At 39.8% G+C, this 19449-nt stretch overlaps 3 protein-coding genes, 1 long non-coding RNA gene and 1 pseudogene across 5 annotated transcripts in view; 1 reads left to right on the top strand and 4 right to left on the bottom strand.

Annotated features, from left to right (window-relative positions):
* Positions 1 to 19449, bottom strand: part of LOC146463527 (uncharacterized) — a 191140-nt gene that overhangs the window by 130771 nt on the left and 40920 nt on the right. The gene's annotated exons all lie outside the window — the stretch shown is intronic.
* Positions 1 to 19449, bottom strand: part of LOC146463529 (uncharacterized) — a 116815-nt gene that overhangs the window by 77264 nt on the left and 20102 nt on the right. The window lies entirely within an intron of this gene.
* LOC146463532 (uncharacterized) lies at positions 4920 to 6022 on the bottom strand. The gene is made up of 2 exons (XR_014856813.1): positions 5785 to 6022; positions 4920 to 5392 (listed from the first exon to the last, which is right to left on the bottom strand). It is a non-coding gene; the product is annotated as an uncharacterized LOC146463532 (long non-coding RNA).
* Positions 8406 to 11015, top strand: LOC146463531 (uncharacterized; annotated as a pseudogene).
* LOC146463530 (uncharacterized) overlaps positions 13638 to 19449 on the bottom strand; it is an 8032-nt gene continuing 2220 nt past the window's right edge. Inside the window, exons 3-7 of one of the 2 annotated variants that reach the window (XM_085084292.1) lie at positions 18769 to 18999; positions 16544 to 17911; positions 15885 to 15917; positions 14507 to 14539; positions 13638 to 13950 (exon numbers count right to left, since the gene is read on the bottom strand). In XM_085084292.1, coding sequence (XP_084940418.1) covers positions 13673 to 13950; positions 14507 to 14539; positions 15885 to 15917; positions 16544 to 17911; positions 18769 to 18999 — 1943 coding nt within the window. In that variant the 3' untranslated portion in view covers positions 13638 to 13672. The remainder of the gene's footprint in view (positions 13951 to 14506; positions 14540 to 15884; positions 15918 to 16543; positions 17912 to 18768; positions 19000 to 19449) is intronic. The other variant, XM_085084293.1, reaches the window with a different exon arrangement.

Genomic DNA, 19449 nt, shown 5'->3' with positions numbered 1-19449 from the left:
GCACACCGTGTCTAAAAACGGATTTGATTTTTTTTTTTTTTCTTCTTCCTCGTACCTACAAATGTGTACATTAATTTATTCATTAAACTATCCCCTCTCCTACTCGGGATGTATTGTCCCGATTGTCTTCAACAAAAGAAGGCCAATCAAAATCCTTTTTTGTCGCTTATATCGCGAGGGAGGGGACCCACTCACCCCTACCTGTGTGACGTCAAAGCATCATTTGATTTATTTATCAAATCCGAATTAAATTTGGCGCCATATTGTTAACATGTTCTGGACTCAAGTGTGCCGTTTTCAAACGGAAATTTCACCATTTTGAAGCGGTGAATCGAAAGAATAACTTCTAAGAAGCACCCGACATTTAAAACGGTGGAAATTGGTGAGTTCCTGGCGAAGGAATTGTGCTTTGTTTGACAGTCTTAGACCACGACGCGAGACTGAAAAGAGGTCATTGAGAAGCTTATGTTATCGTAATGGAATTTCAAAAATTTCCAGTGAAAGTCTGGGTCGCGTAATTCTTGGTTTTCACATGACGTCATAAAAAACTGAAATTCATAACTAAACACAGTTTTGGGTTTTTATCTTCATCACATATGAGAAAATCTAAATTTCTATCGGCTTGCTTGTCTTCAGCAGGATAGCATTCTTTGTTTTGAAAATAGAGCAGTTTGAATTTTAGATTTTTGCGCAGTGCGTGACAGAAGGATTGCTCCTCTAAACATGTCACGTACATGAAAACATCGATTCGCCTTGTTATTTTTAGGTCTGATCAGCTAACATTTAATAGAAGAGTTAATGTCAAAGTGTGAAAGTTCAGCAGAGAGAAAAAAGGCTTTGAAAAAGCCAAGGTAAACCCCAGATGTTTTTGCTGGTTTCCGGCCGCCATGTTGGTGCCCATCAGACGGGGCACCAACATGGCGTCCCATACTAAACTCTGTAATTTTCCGTGGTACATTTTCTCGAATAACTCGATTAGGAGATATCGCACAGCCCTGTGGCTTTCACACGTTGTTTATGTATTACTCTTCTACAACATATCAATTTCTTGACTTTATCTATTGAATGGCTGAGGATTTTATTTTTTCACTTGCGTGACGATGTGTGAGGTGAAAACCACCTATACAAGGGAAACAACGCAACGCGATCGTCGTGACTCAAACTATTCCAATAGCAAGGATAGATTTATCAATCGGCGAAGCATACAGTTGGAATAAATGAATCAGCCCCAGCATCACGCGTAATGCCAGTGTAGCAGGCATCTTGTTTTTTTTTTTACGCGGGGTGCCCTGAAGGGCATACCGTGTCTAAATACGGGTCGATTTCTTTTTGTTCTTCCTCGTAGTCACAAATCGGTACATTAATTTATTACGCGGGATGCCCTGATGGGGCATACCGTGTCTAAAAGCGGGACGATTTCTTTTTCCTCGTAGCCACAAATCTGTATATTAATTTATTCATTAAACTCTCCCCTCTCCTACTCGGGATGTATTGTTCTGATTGTCTTCAACAAAAGCAGGCCAATCAAAATCCATTCTTGTCGCTTATATTGCGAGGGAGGGAACCCACTCAGCCCTACCTGTGTGACGTCAACGCATCATTTGATATATTTATCAAAAACGGATTAAATTTGTGGCGCGATATTGTTAACATGTTGTGGACTCAAGTGTGCCCTTTTCAAACGGAAATTTCACCATTTTGAAGCGGTGAATCGAACGAATAATTTCTAAGAAGCACTCGACATGTAAAACGGTGGAAATTGGAGAGTTCCTGGCGAAGGTATGGTGCTTTCTTTGACAGTCTTAGACGACGATTGCAGACAGAAAAGAGGTCATTGAGAAGCTTACGTTATCGCAATGGAATTCCCGCAATTTCCCTTGAAACCCTGAGCACAAGGGAAACAACGTAACGCGATCGTCGTGACTCAAACTATTCCATTAGCAAGGATTGTTTTATAAATCTGCGAAACATACAGTTGGAATAAATGAATCAGCCGCAGCATCACGCGTAATGCCAGTATAGCAGGCATCTTGTTCATTAAACTCTCCCCTGTCCTACTCGGGATGTATTGTTCTGATTGTCTTCAACAACAGCAGGCCAATCAAAATCCATTCTTGTCGCTTATATCGCGAGGGAGGGGACCCACTCACCCCTACCTGTGTGACGTCAATGCATCATTTGATATATTTATTAAAGACGGATTAAGTCGCGCCATATTGTTTTAACATGTTCTGGACTCAAGTGTGCCGTTTTCAAAGGGAAATTTCACCATTTTGAAGCAGTAAATCGAAAGAATAACTTCTAAGAAGCACCCGACACGTAAAACGGTGGAAATTGGTGAGTTCTTAGTGAAGGAATCGTGCTTTGTTTGACAGTCTTAGGCCACGACGCGAGACAGAAAAGAGGTCATTGAGAAGCTTACGTTATCGTAATGGAATTTGACAAATTTCCGCTGATAGTCTGAGTCGCGTAACACACGGAAAACAACGTAACGCGATCGTCGTGACTCAAACTATTCCATTAGCAAGGATAGTTTTATCAATCGGCGAAGCATACAGTTGGAATAAATGAATCAGCCCCAGCATCACGCGTAATGCCAGTATAGCAGGCATCTGGTTTCTTCCTCGTATCCACAAATCGGTACATTAATTTATTCATTCAACTCTCCCCTCTCCTACTCGGGATGTATTGTTCTGATTGTCTTCAACAACAGCAGGCCAATCAAAATCCATTCTTGTCGCTTATATCGCGAGGGAGGGGACCCACTCACCCCTACCTGTGTGACGTCAATGCATCATTTGATTTCTTAATTAAAACTGCATTAAATTGTGGCGCCATATTGTTTATAACATGTTCTGGACTCAAGTGCGCCGTTTTCAAACGGAAATTTCACCATTTTGAAGCGGCAAATCGAAAGAATAACTTCTAAGAAGCACTCGACATTTAAAACGGTGGAAATTGGTTAGTTCATGGCGAAGGAATCGTGCTTTCTTTGACAGTCTTAGACCACGACGCGAGACTGAAAAGAGGTCATTGAGAAGCTTACGTTATCGTAATGGAATTTCACAAATTTCCGCTGATAGTCTGAGAGGGAAACAACGTAACGCGATTGTCGTGACTCAAACTATTCCATTAGCAAGGATAGTTTTATCAATCGGCGAAGCATACAGTTGGAATAAATGAATCAGCCCCAGCATCACGCGTAATGCCAGTATAGCAGGCATCTTGTTCCTCTAAACTAAAACTATATAATTATTTATATTTTAACAAAAAGTGTATTATCGTTTTTCTCACGATGTAGTCAACTCAAAGTGACTACATCGTGAGACAAACTATAATACACTTATTGTTATTGTATCTACCACGATGAACAACAATAACCTCTTTCTCTTAAGGTTACCGTGTACCTTCTGGGGTGGCTTCAGTTAAACAGACATAGCGCCTCTCAGTTACATTACAGTTACCCAAAACCCTATATCAAATTAAAACTTATAGAACTGGGTATTCAAATATTTCATTACTTTTCCAAGAAAATAAATTCCCAGGTTTTTCGCTAAGTCGGAACTTGAAGGTCCAGATCGTCGTTCAAGAGCCAGTCCAACTCAATGCCATTTTTATATTTAGGAAGTTTGTTTTTTATCTCCAGGTCAGGATCCCAAAAACTAAAAAAAACGTGTCGGGGTTTTCCTTAATTCGATTTCGTTCAAAAGTTACAAAACATTTTCAAAACTGCGAGAAAACCATGCGGAGTGAACGCACGGAAATGGCTTTCAAGGAAAGAATTTTTAGAATTATCGAATTCCCCGACACGTTTTTGTTGGTTGTATATTTTTTTAGCATCTGGCCAAATTTTACTGAAATCGGTCAAATCGTTGTTGAGTTGTAAAACTCTTGAAAGTGTCCCCTACAAGCGACAATTAAAGTTTGAGAAAACAGCGCTTGAAAAAAATTCTCGCTACACAAACAAGTACCGCCCCCTAACGCCTTTATGGAAAATTAGCCAATCATTTTGCAAGCTACTTTTTCTTCCGGTCACCTCCTGTGAAAATTTTCTCTCAGTTTTGCACGTACTCGCGTTCCAGAGTAATAGTCCGGTAAAATTCCTTCACCATTTTGTTGGATATCTGCGGTGTCTGTTTTACGCGCACGTCGATTTTGAAATCTACAATGATTATGGGAAAAACCAAAATGGGGACTGAAGCCGACCTCATCAAGTATAGCTGTTGGGCCGAAGCAGAAGCGGCTGAGGCGGGCAAAATTATTAGCACAAAGCGCTACGGAATTATAGGGGAACTACCGTAACCGCATGTATTCTCTCAGTCAAAACGAAAATTCTTGGTATCAAGACTATAGAAAGACCGTTCGCGCAATTATCGCAACGGGTGGTTACACCGGCAGCAATATGCTGTCAATCAAAGTAAATTTTAGCTTCCGGTGAAAATCGCTTACGTCCCAATTTCTCGGCAAATACTCACTCTTTGTCTAAAATTCTTTTTTTGTTTGTAAGAACTCACCTGGAAGTTTATTTTTATCTAAAAAAACGAAAATCCAAAAATTTTCTCTCTGAAGGTACACGGTAACTTTAAATACCGGGTTTTGGTTGAGATTTAAGATGCGTTGGCGCCGTTAATAATTGCCAAATGTCACACTTGTTTAGTCGGATCACGGCATGTCTCATTTCACTCAGGTGTCAATGTCACGTCTTATTCCAAAGAAAAGCCCCTCTTTTCTCTTGCATAGTATTTCCTGACCTTACTTTCTTGTGATGAACCGTAACTGGAGTATTGTTAATGACTAGCATATTCCTTCAGCTTAGAAAGTCTCAAAATGTGCTCAATTTCTGCAGCCACCTTTTTGAAAATCACCTCAGATATATATATTTGTAAGTTCAGTAATTGTTTATAATAGCATATTCCTAATTATAGTTACTACTGTAATTTTATTTTTCCACAATTACTTTGTAACCTAAATACAGTAAACACCCAGGCGCATATAAGAACCTATGATTTTGGGTTTCAGGCTGATCAAGTTCTAATTTACTGGGTGCTTAGTGAGAAATTAGCCTGAAAATGTTCTTAAAATTTGTTTCAGAAAATTACCATACATGATACTAAAGACACCCAGGTAACTGTCAGCAAAATGGTGTCAACTGTTATAGTCCCACAGTCCCATCCTTCCGTGTCAGGTACTGTATAGCTCTTAGAGTTTGTTTGGTCCAGCAAACCACAGTACTTTGATATGAGTTTCTGTATTATTTTCTTATTCTGGCATCCTCTTTCATTTTATATAAGAACATGTTTTCTTTATGAAACTACTGCGAATTTCACGCCCTCTTGCACCTATATCAAGTTTCTCTTTTTTTTAATACCCAGCGTTAGTGAGACCAACGAGGCTGAAACTCTTGCACCCATTTGAGTTTACTAAATTTCTAATATTTGATTGTTGTTAGAACATGTGGCGAAACAAAAGGCAGTAAAGTCACTGACTAACAACCAAAACGTTTTTGCGCCCTACCAGCCCAATTGCGTTGCTTTCACTAGCGATGGAAGCGCTGGCGTGCAAGCTGAACATATTGCGTAAGCACAAGACTCCCTGCGCATGCGTTTCAAAAAGGTTGCATGAACTCTTGGGATTGCATCGCAAGTGAAAACCAAACAGAAACCTGTGTGATTTTACAAATTGGACAGCTGAGTACGCAATCAGCTTGAAAACGTGTTTCATGCATATTGAAAAAACTCGTTATCAAAAGTTTTGATAAAAAAGTCAAAAACACCACTGTTGTACTACAGACTACTACACCGAAGGGCAAGCCTAAAAGGGAACTTTTCTACATTTATAATCTTTTCTATACAGCGCAAACCGTCTAAGGGTGAACGCCTGAGAGCCTTTAGATCTGGCTCAAGCTGGTCGTGGGGCCCGCTTCTCGAAAATTCCGGTAACTTACCGGGCCCGACAAGTATATTTTTTAAAAATGTTCTTCGTCGATTACAGACAAGGTACTTGGCCAATGTTTTCATAGATTTAAGAGCATGTCCATGAGAGGACCAGGCAGTGGTGATACATGCCATCTCACCGATTTTAATGAAACTTGGCCAGATTGAAGGGCCTACCGAAATACTTCAAAAGCCAAAGTGGTTTGATATTTGGAATTATCTGGGGGGAGTTACACCACCCCCCCCCCCCTGCTTTTTTACAAAAATTCCCATAAAAATTACTCTAAAATAGGGTAAAGTGAGGGGCTTCTTAAGCTTGTAGAATTTATCCAATTCTATTGTGACTCCACATGATAATAAGTACATCCTTCATGAGTTATGTGCAGGAGTCTCAGATTATTTGATTGATTACCTGTCAATCAATGCAAGTTAATAATTAACTGGGTAAAATAGCATAGCAAAGGATGGTGATTTTGTGGCCAAATATCTCCAATGGCAAGATTCCCCCAAAAAAGATACAACTATCACGGCTCAGTTCTACCCTTGGCCTAACCAAATCAATAAAAAAATTTTTGGGACCTGCTATTTTTAGCGCGTATGACAAGCTCAAACCCTGCACATCTTGCACAAGATTTTGGTTTAATACAATCTAATAGTCACAGCGAAAAAACAACTTGGGAGCGAATTTAAGCGTCTATCCCACTCATTTCTATTAGATGTGGATCTACTGATTCTTTCGTAGATCATATGATAATAATATTTGGAATTTTCATCAAAATTATGGAATAACTGGTTCTAGTAACAGTCGGAAATCGGCATGCTAAGTTGGTTTCACCTGATAGCGCGAGGTAATTGCTAGTTTTCGCTTCACAAGCCCAAACAAAATAACCACTCATAATCTTAGCATGATTTATAAGACTTTAATTTTAGCATTCAGGTTCAAAACCATTGGCATCTCAAAGTTACACTTTACTGAATAGCAGACAGTTTTTGTTGACAAACGAGTAAAACGTAACAGCATTTTGTAACGTTTTAAACGAGACGCTGCCTCAAAGTCAACACGTATCTTACTGTCCTATCAAGAGAAAATCATTTCCCTTGGACACCGAGCAATACTGATGATTAAATTTCTTTAAATCAGAGTGGAAGCCAAAGGTACGAAAGCTTTACTTACATTTTACAAGCAAAACTTTAACCCGTTGAGCTGTTTACTTCCATAAGCGTGATCCGACGACTTTCTATTTCGCGTAGTCTATCGCATATATTTAACCCTCAAATACCTTTCCATGTCACTATAGCACAGATCCCTTGGTTTTCTTATTCAGAAAACCTACAATGCGTGTATATTGGGCGAAATACAAACATAAACTAGGGAACACGATGGATCAACAGTGTATTGTGTGACTAGCTCCGAGCCTCATTGACGGTCAGCGAACACAGGGATCGCGGTGGAGCATGAATTTTTTTTTTTTCTGTTAATGGAATAGGTGAACAGATCGTATCTGTTAGCTTCTATTTAAATCAAAAGAAACTGAGGAGATATATGAGAACTATTAACTACTCCGTGTGCTCGTTATACGTGTCTGTACATTAGATATACCTTGTAAGTCATACGTGATTTTTTCATGCGCAACGTAAACACAAGCTACAGTGAAATTTCCCTGTGGAATTTCTTGGTGTCTACATTGGAATGTGCTATCTTGCAAAAATTCCCTTCAGCTTTTCATAGTTGTTTCCGAGACATTAAAAAATGATCCATTATACAGCTCAAAGCAAGTGTGAACTAACTCAAAGATGACCGGCAGTACTTGTTATATATCTTTGACTCCGTCTGATATGATAATTGACTTTTTTAGTTTATATTTTGCAGTAATTGATTCCGACTGAAATTTAGTTCTTCACAGATTCTCTTTTCCAGATGCACAAACAGAAATTCCCGAAGTAAGAGTCCAATCAGTCAAATTTTTCTGCTGTCATTCTAAAACAACATGATTTCAAATTATCAAGTCCTCGTTCACAGAAATTATGCAGCATCTGCATTCCTCTACCACTTGCGTCACTATCATTAATTATATGTTAGTGGGAACTTTGTGTAACATTAAAGACATTTCCCACGTACACCTTACGCTGTGTAGACAATGTCTCAACTTGCATGTTCATTTGCATCGCTCTGTGATTCTCATTGCAATATTTCAAACCGAAGTCGAGGTAATGAGCTTCTTCCTCTGAGCTCTTGTTCCAGAGATATCACTGCTCATCTCAGACAAATCTCTGTAGCAAAATGTTGTGTCTCGTCCGAGAAAGAACCTCATTCTTGCACGTGTGGGATTGTTCGGTGAAGACGGCCGTGACTTTACAATTTGTCCCAAGCACCGGAATGAATTAGGTGTCAAGTTCTGGACGTCGATAAAATGCCAGTATCCACTCCATGGCAATCGAAAGGGAAAACGGGAAGGGGGCATTAACCTGCAAATGTCTAAAGAAATCAAGAGAAAGTGGAATGTAGTGGTCCCTGTTGGAGCAGGTAATGTGCTTTGTTTCATTATCCCTTGAATTTTTAGTCTCAGTTGTTTTCAAAAGTTATAGAATTTGAGGATTACCAGCCACTGTTGAAAGAGGGAGGAGGGGGGGGGGGGGGGGGTAGGAATCCGCCTAACAAATAATTCATATATTTTGCCATTTTCTATGCGAACACAGGTATCTGTAGAACTTGTCGTGGTAAACACCAAGCCGCCATCAAGCTAGAGCTCACTCCAAACATTCCGCTGCGCCAGGAGCAGAGAGAGGAGCAAATCTCAGCAGACCTGCCTATGGAGCTGGCTGACAGCGCAGTTGCTGAGCCGCACACGCACATGCGATTTCTGTTACCGCCAGAGGAAACATCAAGCGAGGTATTGTGTACTCCATCAGCTACTTTTTTATCTTGTTGTCGTAATGCTTTGGTCTTTTGCTTTATTGTAAAAAACAAATCGACGGCAGTTTTCTATGGTCTATACTCTTATAGACCATAACATGATGCCATAAAATTTCCAAAACTTGGCAGTGAAACCACTCGCCTGCGGCTTGTGGTTCCACTTAAACCGTTTTGAACATTTTTTGATGTCATTTTATGGTCTATAAGAGTATAGACCATAGAAAACTGCCGTCGATTTGTTAAATAAAAGCTATGAAAATGAGACTTGGAGGAGATGTGTCCTTTAAGGTCAACAACAGGAAAAGCTGACGTCTTGTGACGTGGGAATTTCTTCACGATTTCAAAATGTCGGCCATCGTTGATCTGCCATCATGGATTTCTTTATTTGCCCAAAACCTCAGAAAACTACCAAAATTAACAAAATGAGATTAAAAAAGACAAAGAAGAAATACTCAAAAACAGGTATATTTTTGTACATAACAAAAGATATGAATCTTTTTATTTCTGATAAACTTCCTTGTCGAAAATTGGCAGCCATTGTGACATCAAATTCAGTGAACCGTAGGACCTACGATACCAAATTGTTCCCAAATAAATTTTTCAAAAACACTCGAAGCCTTACAACTCATTTGCGCAAATTTAGAAAAAGTTTAACTTTGAAAGTCAGCGCAGGCAGAATCCCCCTGCGACTGTCTAATCGCAGTATTAGGTGAAGGGTTAATTTGATCAAAATTGATACATGAAGGGTTCTGGTGTGCATATGTCTTGGCACTAAGTACGCAATCGTGACAGTATTGTAGGGTCATGTTTACAATTATTTTTTCAGACAAGGACCTTCATTCACATATTCGACGAGTGTACTCAGAATTGGTTTGCTGTGGCATCTATCCTGGAGCACACGCTAACGACTCTAAAAGGACTAAAGCCCCATCTTTCAGAAGCCTTTCTAAGGTCGGATAACGCAGGATGTTATCACACCGCTTTCCTGATACTCTCCTTACCAAGCCTTGGAGAACGTACCGGAGTTAGAATGGCCCCCTATGACTCCAGCGAGCCACAGGCGGGAAAAGATATATGTGATCATCGAATCGCCTCAGTCAAGAGTCACATTAGGCGCTTTGTTAACGAGGGAAACGATGTGCAAACAGCAGCTCATAATGAAGGCGGCAATTAAGTCACATGGCGGAGTGAAAGGGTGTTATGCGTCAGTCTGCAAGGTTCAAACCATGTCACAGACAATGCACAAACATACTATGACGGGTATACAGGCTTTAAACAACTTTTGCTATTAAGGAGGTGGGCTGAGGGCATGGCGGGCATACAACATTGGCCCTGGAAAGTTCTTCCCCTCAGCTATGATTGCAAGGTTTGGTACTCCACAGGGGGCAACGAATATTGAGACGGTACTGCCATTTGGAAGACCAAGTGTGGAAGTGGGGACGTTCATGGCAGCGAGGCCTTTACCATCATCTTCTGTTGAGCCCAGACCGTCTCAGCCAGAACCCGCTGCCCCTAGTGAAGAGGATACTGAAGATGAAGACCACATACACTTCGCATGTCCCGAAGAAGGGTGTATCAAGGTATACCAGTCACTTTCTGCATTGCAGAAGCATCTCGATGTGGGGAAGCACTTAATAAAACTTGAACGCGAGACACAGTATGACCAGATCAAGCGAAAATGGGCTGAAACCTGCCTTTCCCTTTCTGGTGGTTATGTTCAAGGCGTTCCTTCTTTCTCAGGTGCATCCACTGCCAACCAGCCCAACAATTCGAGCATGCCGCCTGCAGAAAAAGAGTGGGCCCTCAAAAAGGCGAGGAGTACAGTACCTTTCTCCGAGAATGCAAGAAACTATTTACGCCAAGTGTTCCTGCAAGGAGAAGAGACAAGTCACAAAGCTAACCCGGCAGACGTGGCAACACGTTTGAAGGGATTAAGTGATGATAGCGGTAAGAAAATATTCCAGAAGGAAGAGTGGTTGACCACCGCGCAAATTTCGCGCTATTTTAGTAGGCTGTCAATCCTCTATAAGAGTGGTAGACAGCTTAGAGATATAGCGCCAGCACCTCCACATAGTGATGATGATAATGATGGGGAGGATGATATTTCAACAGAAGAGACCGCTGTCATCCGGACAAGGCAACAGATCAGGCGCGAGTTGGATCTGTAGCAATGCCGAACTATTATATTATTATCGTAATACACAGGGCACCTAAGATGGTTGTCTAAATTCTGAATACTTTACTATTGGCAATAGCATATCGGAGCTTTTGAACGTTAAATAAAGTAATTTTAATTCAGTAAAACAAATAAAACGGGCTCACCGTCTACACATGTTTATATGTATCTGGGGTTATTCCACCATTTTGGCTCTCCATACAAAGTCTTAACAGTGTTCTCAAAGGTCAGGCCGTACTGAGTTCATGCAAAGTTGAGAAATGAATATAATGAATTCTTAGTCACACTTTCTTGACGTGAGTTTTGGCTGACTGTGATACAATGTTATTGTAGCATTTACTACATGTCAGTCGAGTTCAGTTGTTTTCGTTTTTCGTCTTCCTCCCGCGACCTGTCTTTCCGCTGACCAACAACGCGGCTCAGTGTTGTCACGCCAAACACTAACCGGTACGACCTAAACGTCAATACTCGTGTAAGTGAGCCCGAAATTCAGTCGATACAGGCTTTCTGAGTGGGAAACCTGAGGAAGCTACGCTTTATTGAAATGGAGAAGTGTTTGAGGTTTAAATATATGCAATAGACCACGCGCAATAGAAAGTCGTCGGATCACACTTATGGAAGTAAACAGCTTAACGGATTGAAGTCTTGCTTGTATAATGTAAGTAGGCTTTTGTATCTTTGGCTTCCAGTCTGATGTTTATATAAACATGCAAACCTTTGGTAGTGTTGTCTAAGACATTATTTCATTCTATAGCTTAATAAGAACTGTACGTGTGACTTTGAGGAGGCGTCTAGTTCAAAACGTACTATATGCTGTCAGGTTTGGCTCGACGTTTGTCAACAACTGTCTGCTATTTACTAAAGTTAATAAGTTTCAGATCCGAATTGTTTTGAATCTAGATACTGAAATAAAAGTCTTAAAAATCATGCTAAGATTATGAGTGGTTATTTTGTTTGGGCTTGTGAAGCGAAAACTAGCAATTACCTCGCGCTATCAGTTGAAACCAACTTAGCATGCCAATTTCCGACTGTTACTAGAACCAGTTATTCCATAATTTTGATGAAAATTCCAAATATTATTATCATATGATCTACGAAAGAATCAGTAGATCCACATCTAATAGAAATGAGTGGGATAGACGCTTAAATTCGCTCCCAAGTTGTTTTTTTGCTGTAACTATTAGATTGCGTTAAACCAAAATCTCGTGCAAGATGTGCAGGGTTTGAGCTTGTCATACGCGCTAAAAATAGCAGGTCCCAAAAATTTTTTTATTGATTTGGTTAGGCCAAGGGTAGAACTGAGCCGTGATAGTTGTATCTTTTTTGGGGGAATCTTGCCATTGGAGATATTTGGCCACAAAATCACCATACTTTGCTATGATATTTTACCGAAGTTAATTATTAACTTGCATTGATTGACAGGTAATTAATCAAATAATCTGAGACTCCTGCACATAACTCAGGAAGGATGTACTCATGCTAATGTGGAGTCACAATAGAATTGGATAAATTCTAAAAGCTTTAGGAGCCCCTCACTTTACCCTATTTTAGAGTAATTTTTATGGGAATTTTTGTAAAAAAGCAGGGGGGTGGTCTAACTCCCCCCGGATAATTCCAAATATCAAACCACTTTGGCTTTTGAAGTTATTAGGTAGGCCCTTCAATCTGGCCAAGTTTCATTGAAATCGGTGAGATGGCATGTATCACCACTGCCTGGTCCTCTCATGGACATGCTCAAAATGTAGTATTCAAAGCTAACAAAAATTGACTTCTGTTAAGAAATAGTTATCACCAGACACTTATCGGGGCCGATAAGTTACAGGGACTTTCGAAAAACGGCCTCCAGGATCGACGAAAATTATTGGTGCCAGTCAGACCTGGATGTGGCCAAAATAGATTCCTTTGTGAAAGGACACAATGCCAGCTTTTTCCTATTTTTTTTTTTTTGGACAAAAATATCGACTTTGTATTCTGCAGTACAAAATTAATCTGTTCTAATTTCTCGTACCATCATACAGTATATCAATTTGTTACATCGGAGTGAAGCGAACTATGTGGAAATCCGAATATTATACTGTTGCAAAAATGACGAAGTTACATTGGTTCGCCTTCCTTACCATTCAACCGATAAGTTCACCAAAGCTGGGTAGACAGATAAAAATGTTCCGCTCTGTATAAAAGAATGCGTAGAGCGCATCATCTTAAGTCAGCCGCTCCTACGAATTCACGTTCGACTGAGTTGTCACAGATTTCTTCAAAACAACTCAACTAGCGGCAATTTCCCCATCCTTTCTTTGTACGACAGAGGAGGCCATTCGTAGTCTTTCAGCAAACAGTCGCCCATTAATAAAGGTGAAAATGAAAACATCATTGATGATTTCCTGAATAGTCCCAAAATTATCTGTCAAGAAATAGAAAATGTGTTGTACAAAAAAGGCATGATTCGTTAACCAATTCATGTCCCACCGCTATTCATTTAAAATACTTGGTTGTGTAGCTTAATTGAGCCATTAGATAGAGAATTTACAATTTTTACATCAATTATGTGTGTAAGAAATTTGCTTTTTACAAGTTCCTAGTACCTTTGGTAGGAATTGCACTATCATTTATGAAATGTTGCATCAACAATGTCGAGAAAAAGAAACATTTTTAGTGGAAACAAAATTTTTCCGCTAAATCCGTGCGATTCACCAGGTGATGACACAATGCTTCCTTCAAAGTCAGGTATGTTGCTCCTGAAGTGCCGTCCCTCTGCTTCCATTCCAGCAGCATTGCATAAGCTTTCTCAACATATTCTTCATTGTTTTTGTGAAATGCTGTCAGCTTTGACTCATGAAATTCTAGCCGCCGGCCAAGCTTCCTCCATTTCTCGCCAATTCTTTCAGCAAGTTCTTCTATCTCTGTCTCTGTAGGACTTCCCTCTTTAACTGCAACGATACGATGGAGGGGCAAAGCTAGTCTGTTGTTCTTATAATACTTAAGAACTAAAATATTATACATTATATATTATTATTATTTGCCAAGAGCAATAAACAAAAGACAGAAAAACAGAAGCGAATGAATAAAAGATGAATAAAATACACTATTCACTCGAACCAACGCCCTGGGCGCTGATTCAGTGTTCGTATTTTTGACTTTTCAGCATAAATAAACTAGCTTCGATTAAGGCCAATTTAGTGTCCTCCACATCAAATATGGAGTAAATTTAACCTTCTCTCACCTCATCCACTTTTCAACTTTCTTTTTTTTGCGAGGGGTTGGCGGCAATTCAAAGGAGGGGCAATCAAACAAAAGTGAGTACTTAATAGGGAAAAGGCGGTTAATGATGAAACTAATCAATGATATAAGAAAGCAGTGGATCATTGAAACACTGAGCTTAGGTTACTAACTCGGAGCATGAATTTTTGAGCTAGCAAAGCACTATAAAAGTAACAAACAAAGACAAACCACCATAAAGAAACAAATGACGTATTTTTTTTTTACCAATTCTCTCTCTCAGATCTGGTAATTCTTCAGCTGTAAAGAAATAGTAAAAATCAACAATCAGACGAATCGCTGAAAAAATAACACAGTAAATCAATGAATCGGCGGCCGCAGGTGTGTTAGGACTGTTAGGAAGCATATGAAACTATATTTTGCGCGGTTCTCCTGTGCTAGAACAAATCTGAGTCCTGTGAGCCAGCGCTTAGCAAACGCAGAATCACAGGAAAACATAATTACACACTAATTGAAGGTGGCCCAATAGACCAATTGAGTGTGAATATGCATGGACTGAACGCGTAATATGTTGTCAGGACTGATGGAAAACTCTACGTGGACAACTGGAAAGTGTTCAAAATTTATCATCTGTTGTTCCTATGATAATTAAGAACTAAAATATTATACCTGCTGCAGACGTAATTTGCCGAGAGCAATAAACAAAAGAGAGAAAAACAGAAACGAATGAATAAAAGATGAATAAAATACACTATACACTCGAACCAACGCCCTGGGCTGAGTTGCTCGAAGCATGGTTAGCGCTAACCATTGGTTAAGAGGTATTAAAACCTATAGGTTGTCATGGCATTTAACCCGGGTTAGCGCTAACCATGCTTCCAGCAACTGGGCCCTGGGCGCTAATTCAGTGTTCGTATTTTTGACTTTTCAGCATAAATAAACTAGCTTGGATTAAGGCCAATTTATTGTCCTCCACATTAAATAAGGAGTGAATTTAATCTTCTCTCACCTCATCCACTATTTCAACTTTTTTTTTTTTGCGTGGGGTTGGCGGCAATTCAAAGGAGGGGCAATCGAACAAAAGTGAGTACTTAAAGGGGAAGTATCATGGGGTTTTTGACCTCTTTTGTTCAAAATGGTGAAATAAGATCTTCACTTTGCTACAAAATAATTCTAGAACAACGAGAGGAAAGAAATCAGCTCAATTCTTGAAAGGAACAACTCGTGATCTGTTCTAGCGCATTTTGGAAACAAAAATACGCAAACTTGAAAAACATTAGCCTAATATTTTTCAAGTTTCAACCCATATCGACCTACTCTGTCTCTGGCCAGAGACACTAATCGACAGTTTTATTGCACTGAGGTGATATTTATAACAAAACTGACAATTATTTTTTTTGTTTCTGTTTTCAGACAAATATTTTTGGGTTTTGAAATGACATCAAATTTTCGTGATACTTCCCCTTTAATAGGGAAAAGGCGGTTAATGATGAAACTAATCAATGATATAAGAAAGCAGTGGATCATTGAAACACTGAGCTTAGGTTACTGACTCGGAGCATGAATTATTGAGCCAGCAAAGCACTATAAAAGTAACAAACAAAGACAAACCACCATAAAGAAACAAATGACGTATTTTTTTTACCAATTCTCTCTCTCGGATCTGGTAATTCTTCAGCTGTAAAGAAATAGTAAAATCAACAATCAGACGAATCGATGAAAAAATAACACAGTAAATCAATGAATCGGCGGCCGCAGGTGTGTTAGGACTGTTAGGAAGCATATGAAACTATATTTTGCGCGGTTCTCCTGTGCTAGAACAAATCTGAGTCCTGTGAGCCAGAGCTTAGCAAACGCAGAACCACAGGAAAACATAATTACACACTAATTGAAGGTGGCCCAATAGACCAATTGAGTGCGAATATGCACGAACTGAACGCGTAATATGTTGTCATGACTGATGGAAAACTCTACGTGGACAACTGGAACGTGTTCAAAATTTATCATCTCCTGTTCACACTGGAATGTAAAATTTTCGTGATGATTTAGTCCTCAACGTGATGAAGGAGAACTCGGTGAAAACTTGATATACCGAAACATCATTAAACAACCCAGGTCTTCATGTTTACATTAAAAAAAATGTTGTGCCGTTTGTACGACACAACATTGCTCGTTTATGAGCCACTATGAAATGTATACTTTTGTATACTAAGATTTTCTGATAATATTATATAGTTCTTACTACCCTAATAACAAACAAACTGAACCTCAGCAGATCGATCTAAACTGAAACAACTTTCTTACCGACATGGTTGTCCACCTGCATACAATCATCACCAGCAGACAAATAAGCAAAAGCCTCAAAATCGTTGCTGTCAAGAAAGAGTGCATCAGATCCCCATTTGTAAACCAAACGAAGACTGACAACCTCCCCAGCCTTTGAAGCAGAAGTGCGTAATGCAAGACGACACTGGGTTACTGGAGTCCATCTCAAATCTAGTGCTTCTCCACTCAGTTCTCGTTCGAGGACGTCCAGTACCTCTGTGAGTTTTTCCTTTGATGCTGAGCAAAGGATTACCCGAAATCGTTTGTCCAAATCTTTGTCTTTCAGCTTTACCACCACAACGCCAACGAAACGGGCAATACAACTATCAAAAGCTTCCTCGCTATCTGCATTAAGTTCGATAGCTGATTGGAATGCTCCTTTCTCACAAATTCGTCCATCGAAATGGACACGTGCAGCTGCATAAAGTTGTAGCTCATCCTCCGATTCTTTCCTAATTTCGAAGTACTGAGAGAATGTCTCATGGGGCCTGTCATATTGCAACTCAACATTATTATTTTCCCTGTCACAAAACACGGGAGCATTTGTTGTGTCAGTGAGCTCGAACCTTACTAGTTTTGATGGACTAAACTTGGAAAAATTAATCACACTCAATGAAACGTTGGAAAAATCGCGCGTGAAGACTTCATCGGCGATGTCTACTGGTACATCATCTGACATAATTTCCGTCAGGCGGCGTGAAAACAGCTCCAATCTCTTGTGCAACCTAACGTCTTGCTCGCAGTGTTGGAAAAAGTGCTTTAAAAATTCCAGCATGACGAGAATCCCCAGACCTTCTCTCCACTTCACAATTTCTGAAGCAGGCGTCTTGCCACAGTTTTCCATGCACAAAAGAGCAAGAATTTCGCACAATGCACATACAAGACGTCGGATCTTGTTGCTTTGTTCAGCGTCTCGCACCTTTGACAAAAACTGTTCCAGCCTTTCCTCGGAGAGCCCTCTTAAGCCATTTTGTACTTCTGAAATTCCCTTATCAACAAAGATTTCTTTAATGCTTTGAATGAGATGAGGAACAACGGTTAGGAAAATCTTAATGATAGATTCTTCAGATGATGAGCATAACTGCTGGTATTTCAATGCAATATCTTTGGGTATTGCACGGTGAATCTCCAGATAACCTGCATGTTTTTTGGCTGAAGCTGCTCTTTCAACCCCCGACTCACAACCTTCCAACTGGATGCAACAATCTCTCAGCACTGTCTTGCAGAGAGTTGAAATTCTAAATGCGAAATGCTTCATAAACTTAGCATTCTTGCAGTGAATGATCTTGGTTGACAATTCTCTCACGTGTCTGATGTGCATCTGGCCTCTTTGTGTTACTTTGCAACCTAATGATCAATGTTGGATATAATGTTGATACAGTGTTTTTAAGAAGTATAACGGGCACAACAGTCGAAATTTAAAGTTTTAAAAATAAATATTGTCATTTCTTTCGTTCCAGAAACTCTTTACCATCGCTTCTTTAAATTAGAGCGGTGACAGCGTAGATTAAGGCGCTCTGTGAGCGAATTCGTAAATTGAACAGGTAAATGAAACGATACTTCGGATATATTATGTCTAAAGTTATTTGCTTCTTAGATTTTCACACCTACAGTATGGGCAGCAGTTGTTCGCCAATGTAGCAAAGGAAACCTCTGTGGCCGGCCTTATCAGCGGTTCAATAGATCCGCGTCGTTACGTGTTCTTTTTTTTAGCCTTTGGAAAGTCATCAGGCTTGCAATCAGTACGTTCTAGAATCGACTCCCGGAGGTTCATTTTTTCCCTTATTTACTTTTTTCTTTCAGACTGAGACGTAATATTTTACCGCATTTACCGTACTGAAAACAACATGATCCGTAATGTGACATTTTCCATTCCAGTATTTAAAAATCCACGTGAAGTCCGCACTTTGACTTAATCATGCGTTTAGGACAAAATCATGTTTATAATCACTTTGGAATCTCCTCCTTTTTATGGGTAAGGATGCCATTTTCACTAGCACCGCGTTACTTTGGTTGGGGAGAATTAATTTTTAAAAACAATCGATTATGTTAATCGAGATGAATGTGACAGCATCAGTCCGATCATCAAATTTTAGCCGCCGGCCAAGCTTCTTCCATTCTCTTGGCTGGGGGCAGGGGAGGGGGTGCAGATAACTAATGTTTACGTTTATGTAAGAGAACAGTTTCCCCCAACCCTGGCTAACCTTCTTGTTTCAAGTCTCCAAGAACTTTTCCGAGAGTTGCACGATCTTCTACAACGTTATGCTTCTTCCAGTGTTGCAAAATTGTTTCGAGTTGTCTCTCCTCGTCTTTCCAACTCTTCATGACCACGTCATTCATTAACTCATCAGGCGCCTTAAGCAATTTAGCAATGGGTTTAACGTTAAAGATGTCTCCCTCTACACTTAGTAGGCTTCTCACGTATCCACACAGATCTGTGAAGAAAACAGAGAGCTGGTAAACTGCCAGCACTATGCTTAAATGCATAGTTGTCCATATTGGGGCTGCTATTTCTATTGGTTTTTATAGCAACGAGAGCAGGACATACCCGTGAGTTCTCGTTTGGACTAATTACAAATCGACGGCAGTTGTCAATGGTGACCGTCGATACTCTTATAGTCTATAAAATGACGTGGTAAAATGTTCAAACCTCCAGTGGAACCACAATAGCTGTTGGAAAGAGTACGATTGAAATTGACTTAATTTTTCGTTGAGAAAGCGTGCTCGTTACATCTGTCATTGTCTTCCTCTCAGTTAAAAACAATAGCTACGAGTCAATCAGATCGCGGGATATTTGACTGTTATTGTGAAGTGAGATATAACGGGGTATCTATGTAACCATGTATCAATTTTAAGAGCCTCAAAACGTCTTGAGCGTCAGTGAG

The sequence above is a fragment of the Pavona decussata genome, unplaced genomic scaffold (genome assembly GCF_977016875.1).
Source record: "Pavona decussata unplaced genomic scaffold, jaPavDecu1.1 SCAFFOLD_175, whole genome shotgun sequence".
In the NCBI taxonomy this organism is placed as follows: domain Eukaryota; kingdom Metazoa; phylum Cnidaria; class Anthozoa; order Scleractinia; family Agariciidae; genus Pavona; species Pavona decussata.
This window is presented reverse-complemented; position numbering and strand designations above follow the sequence as displayed.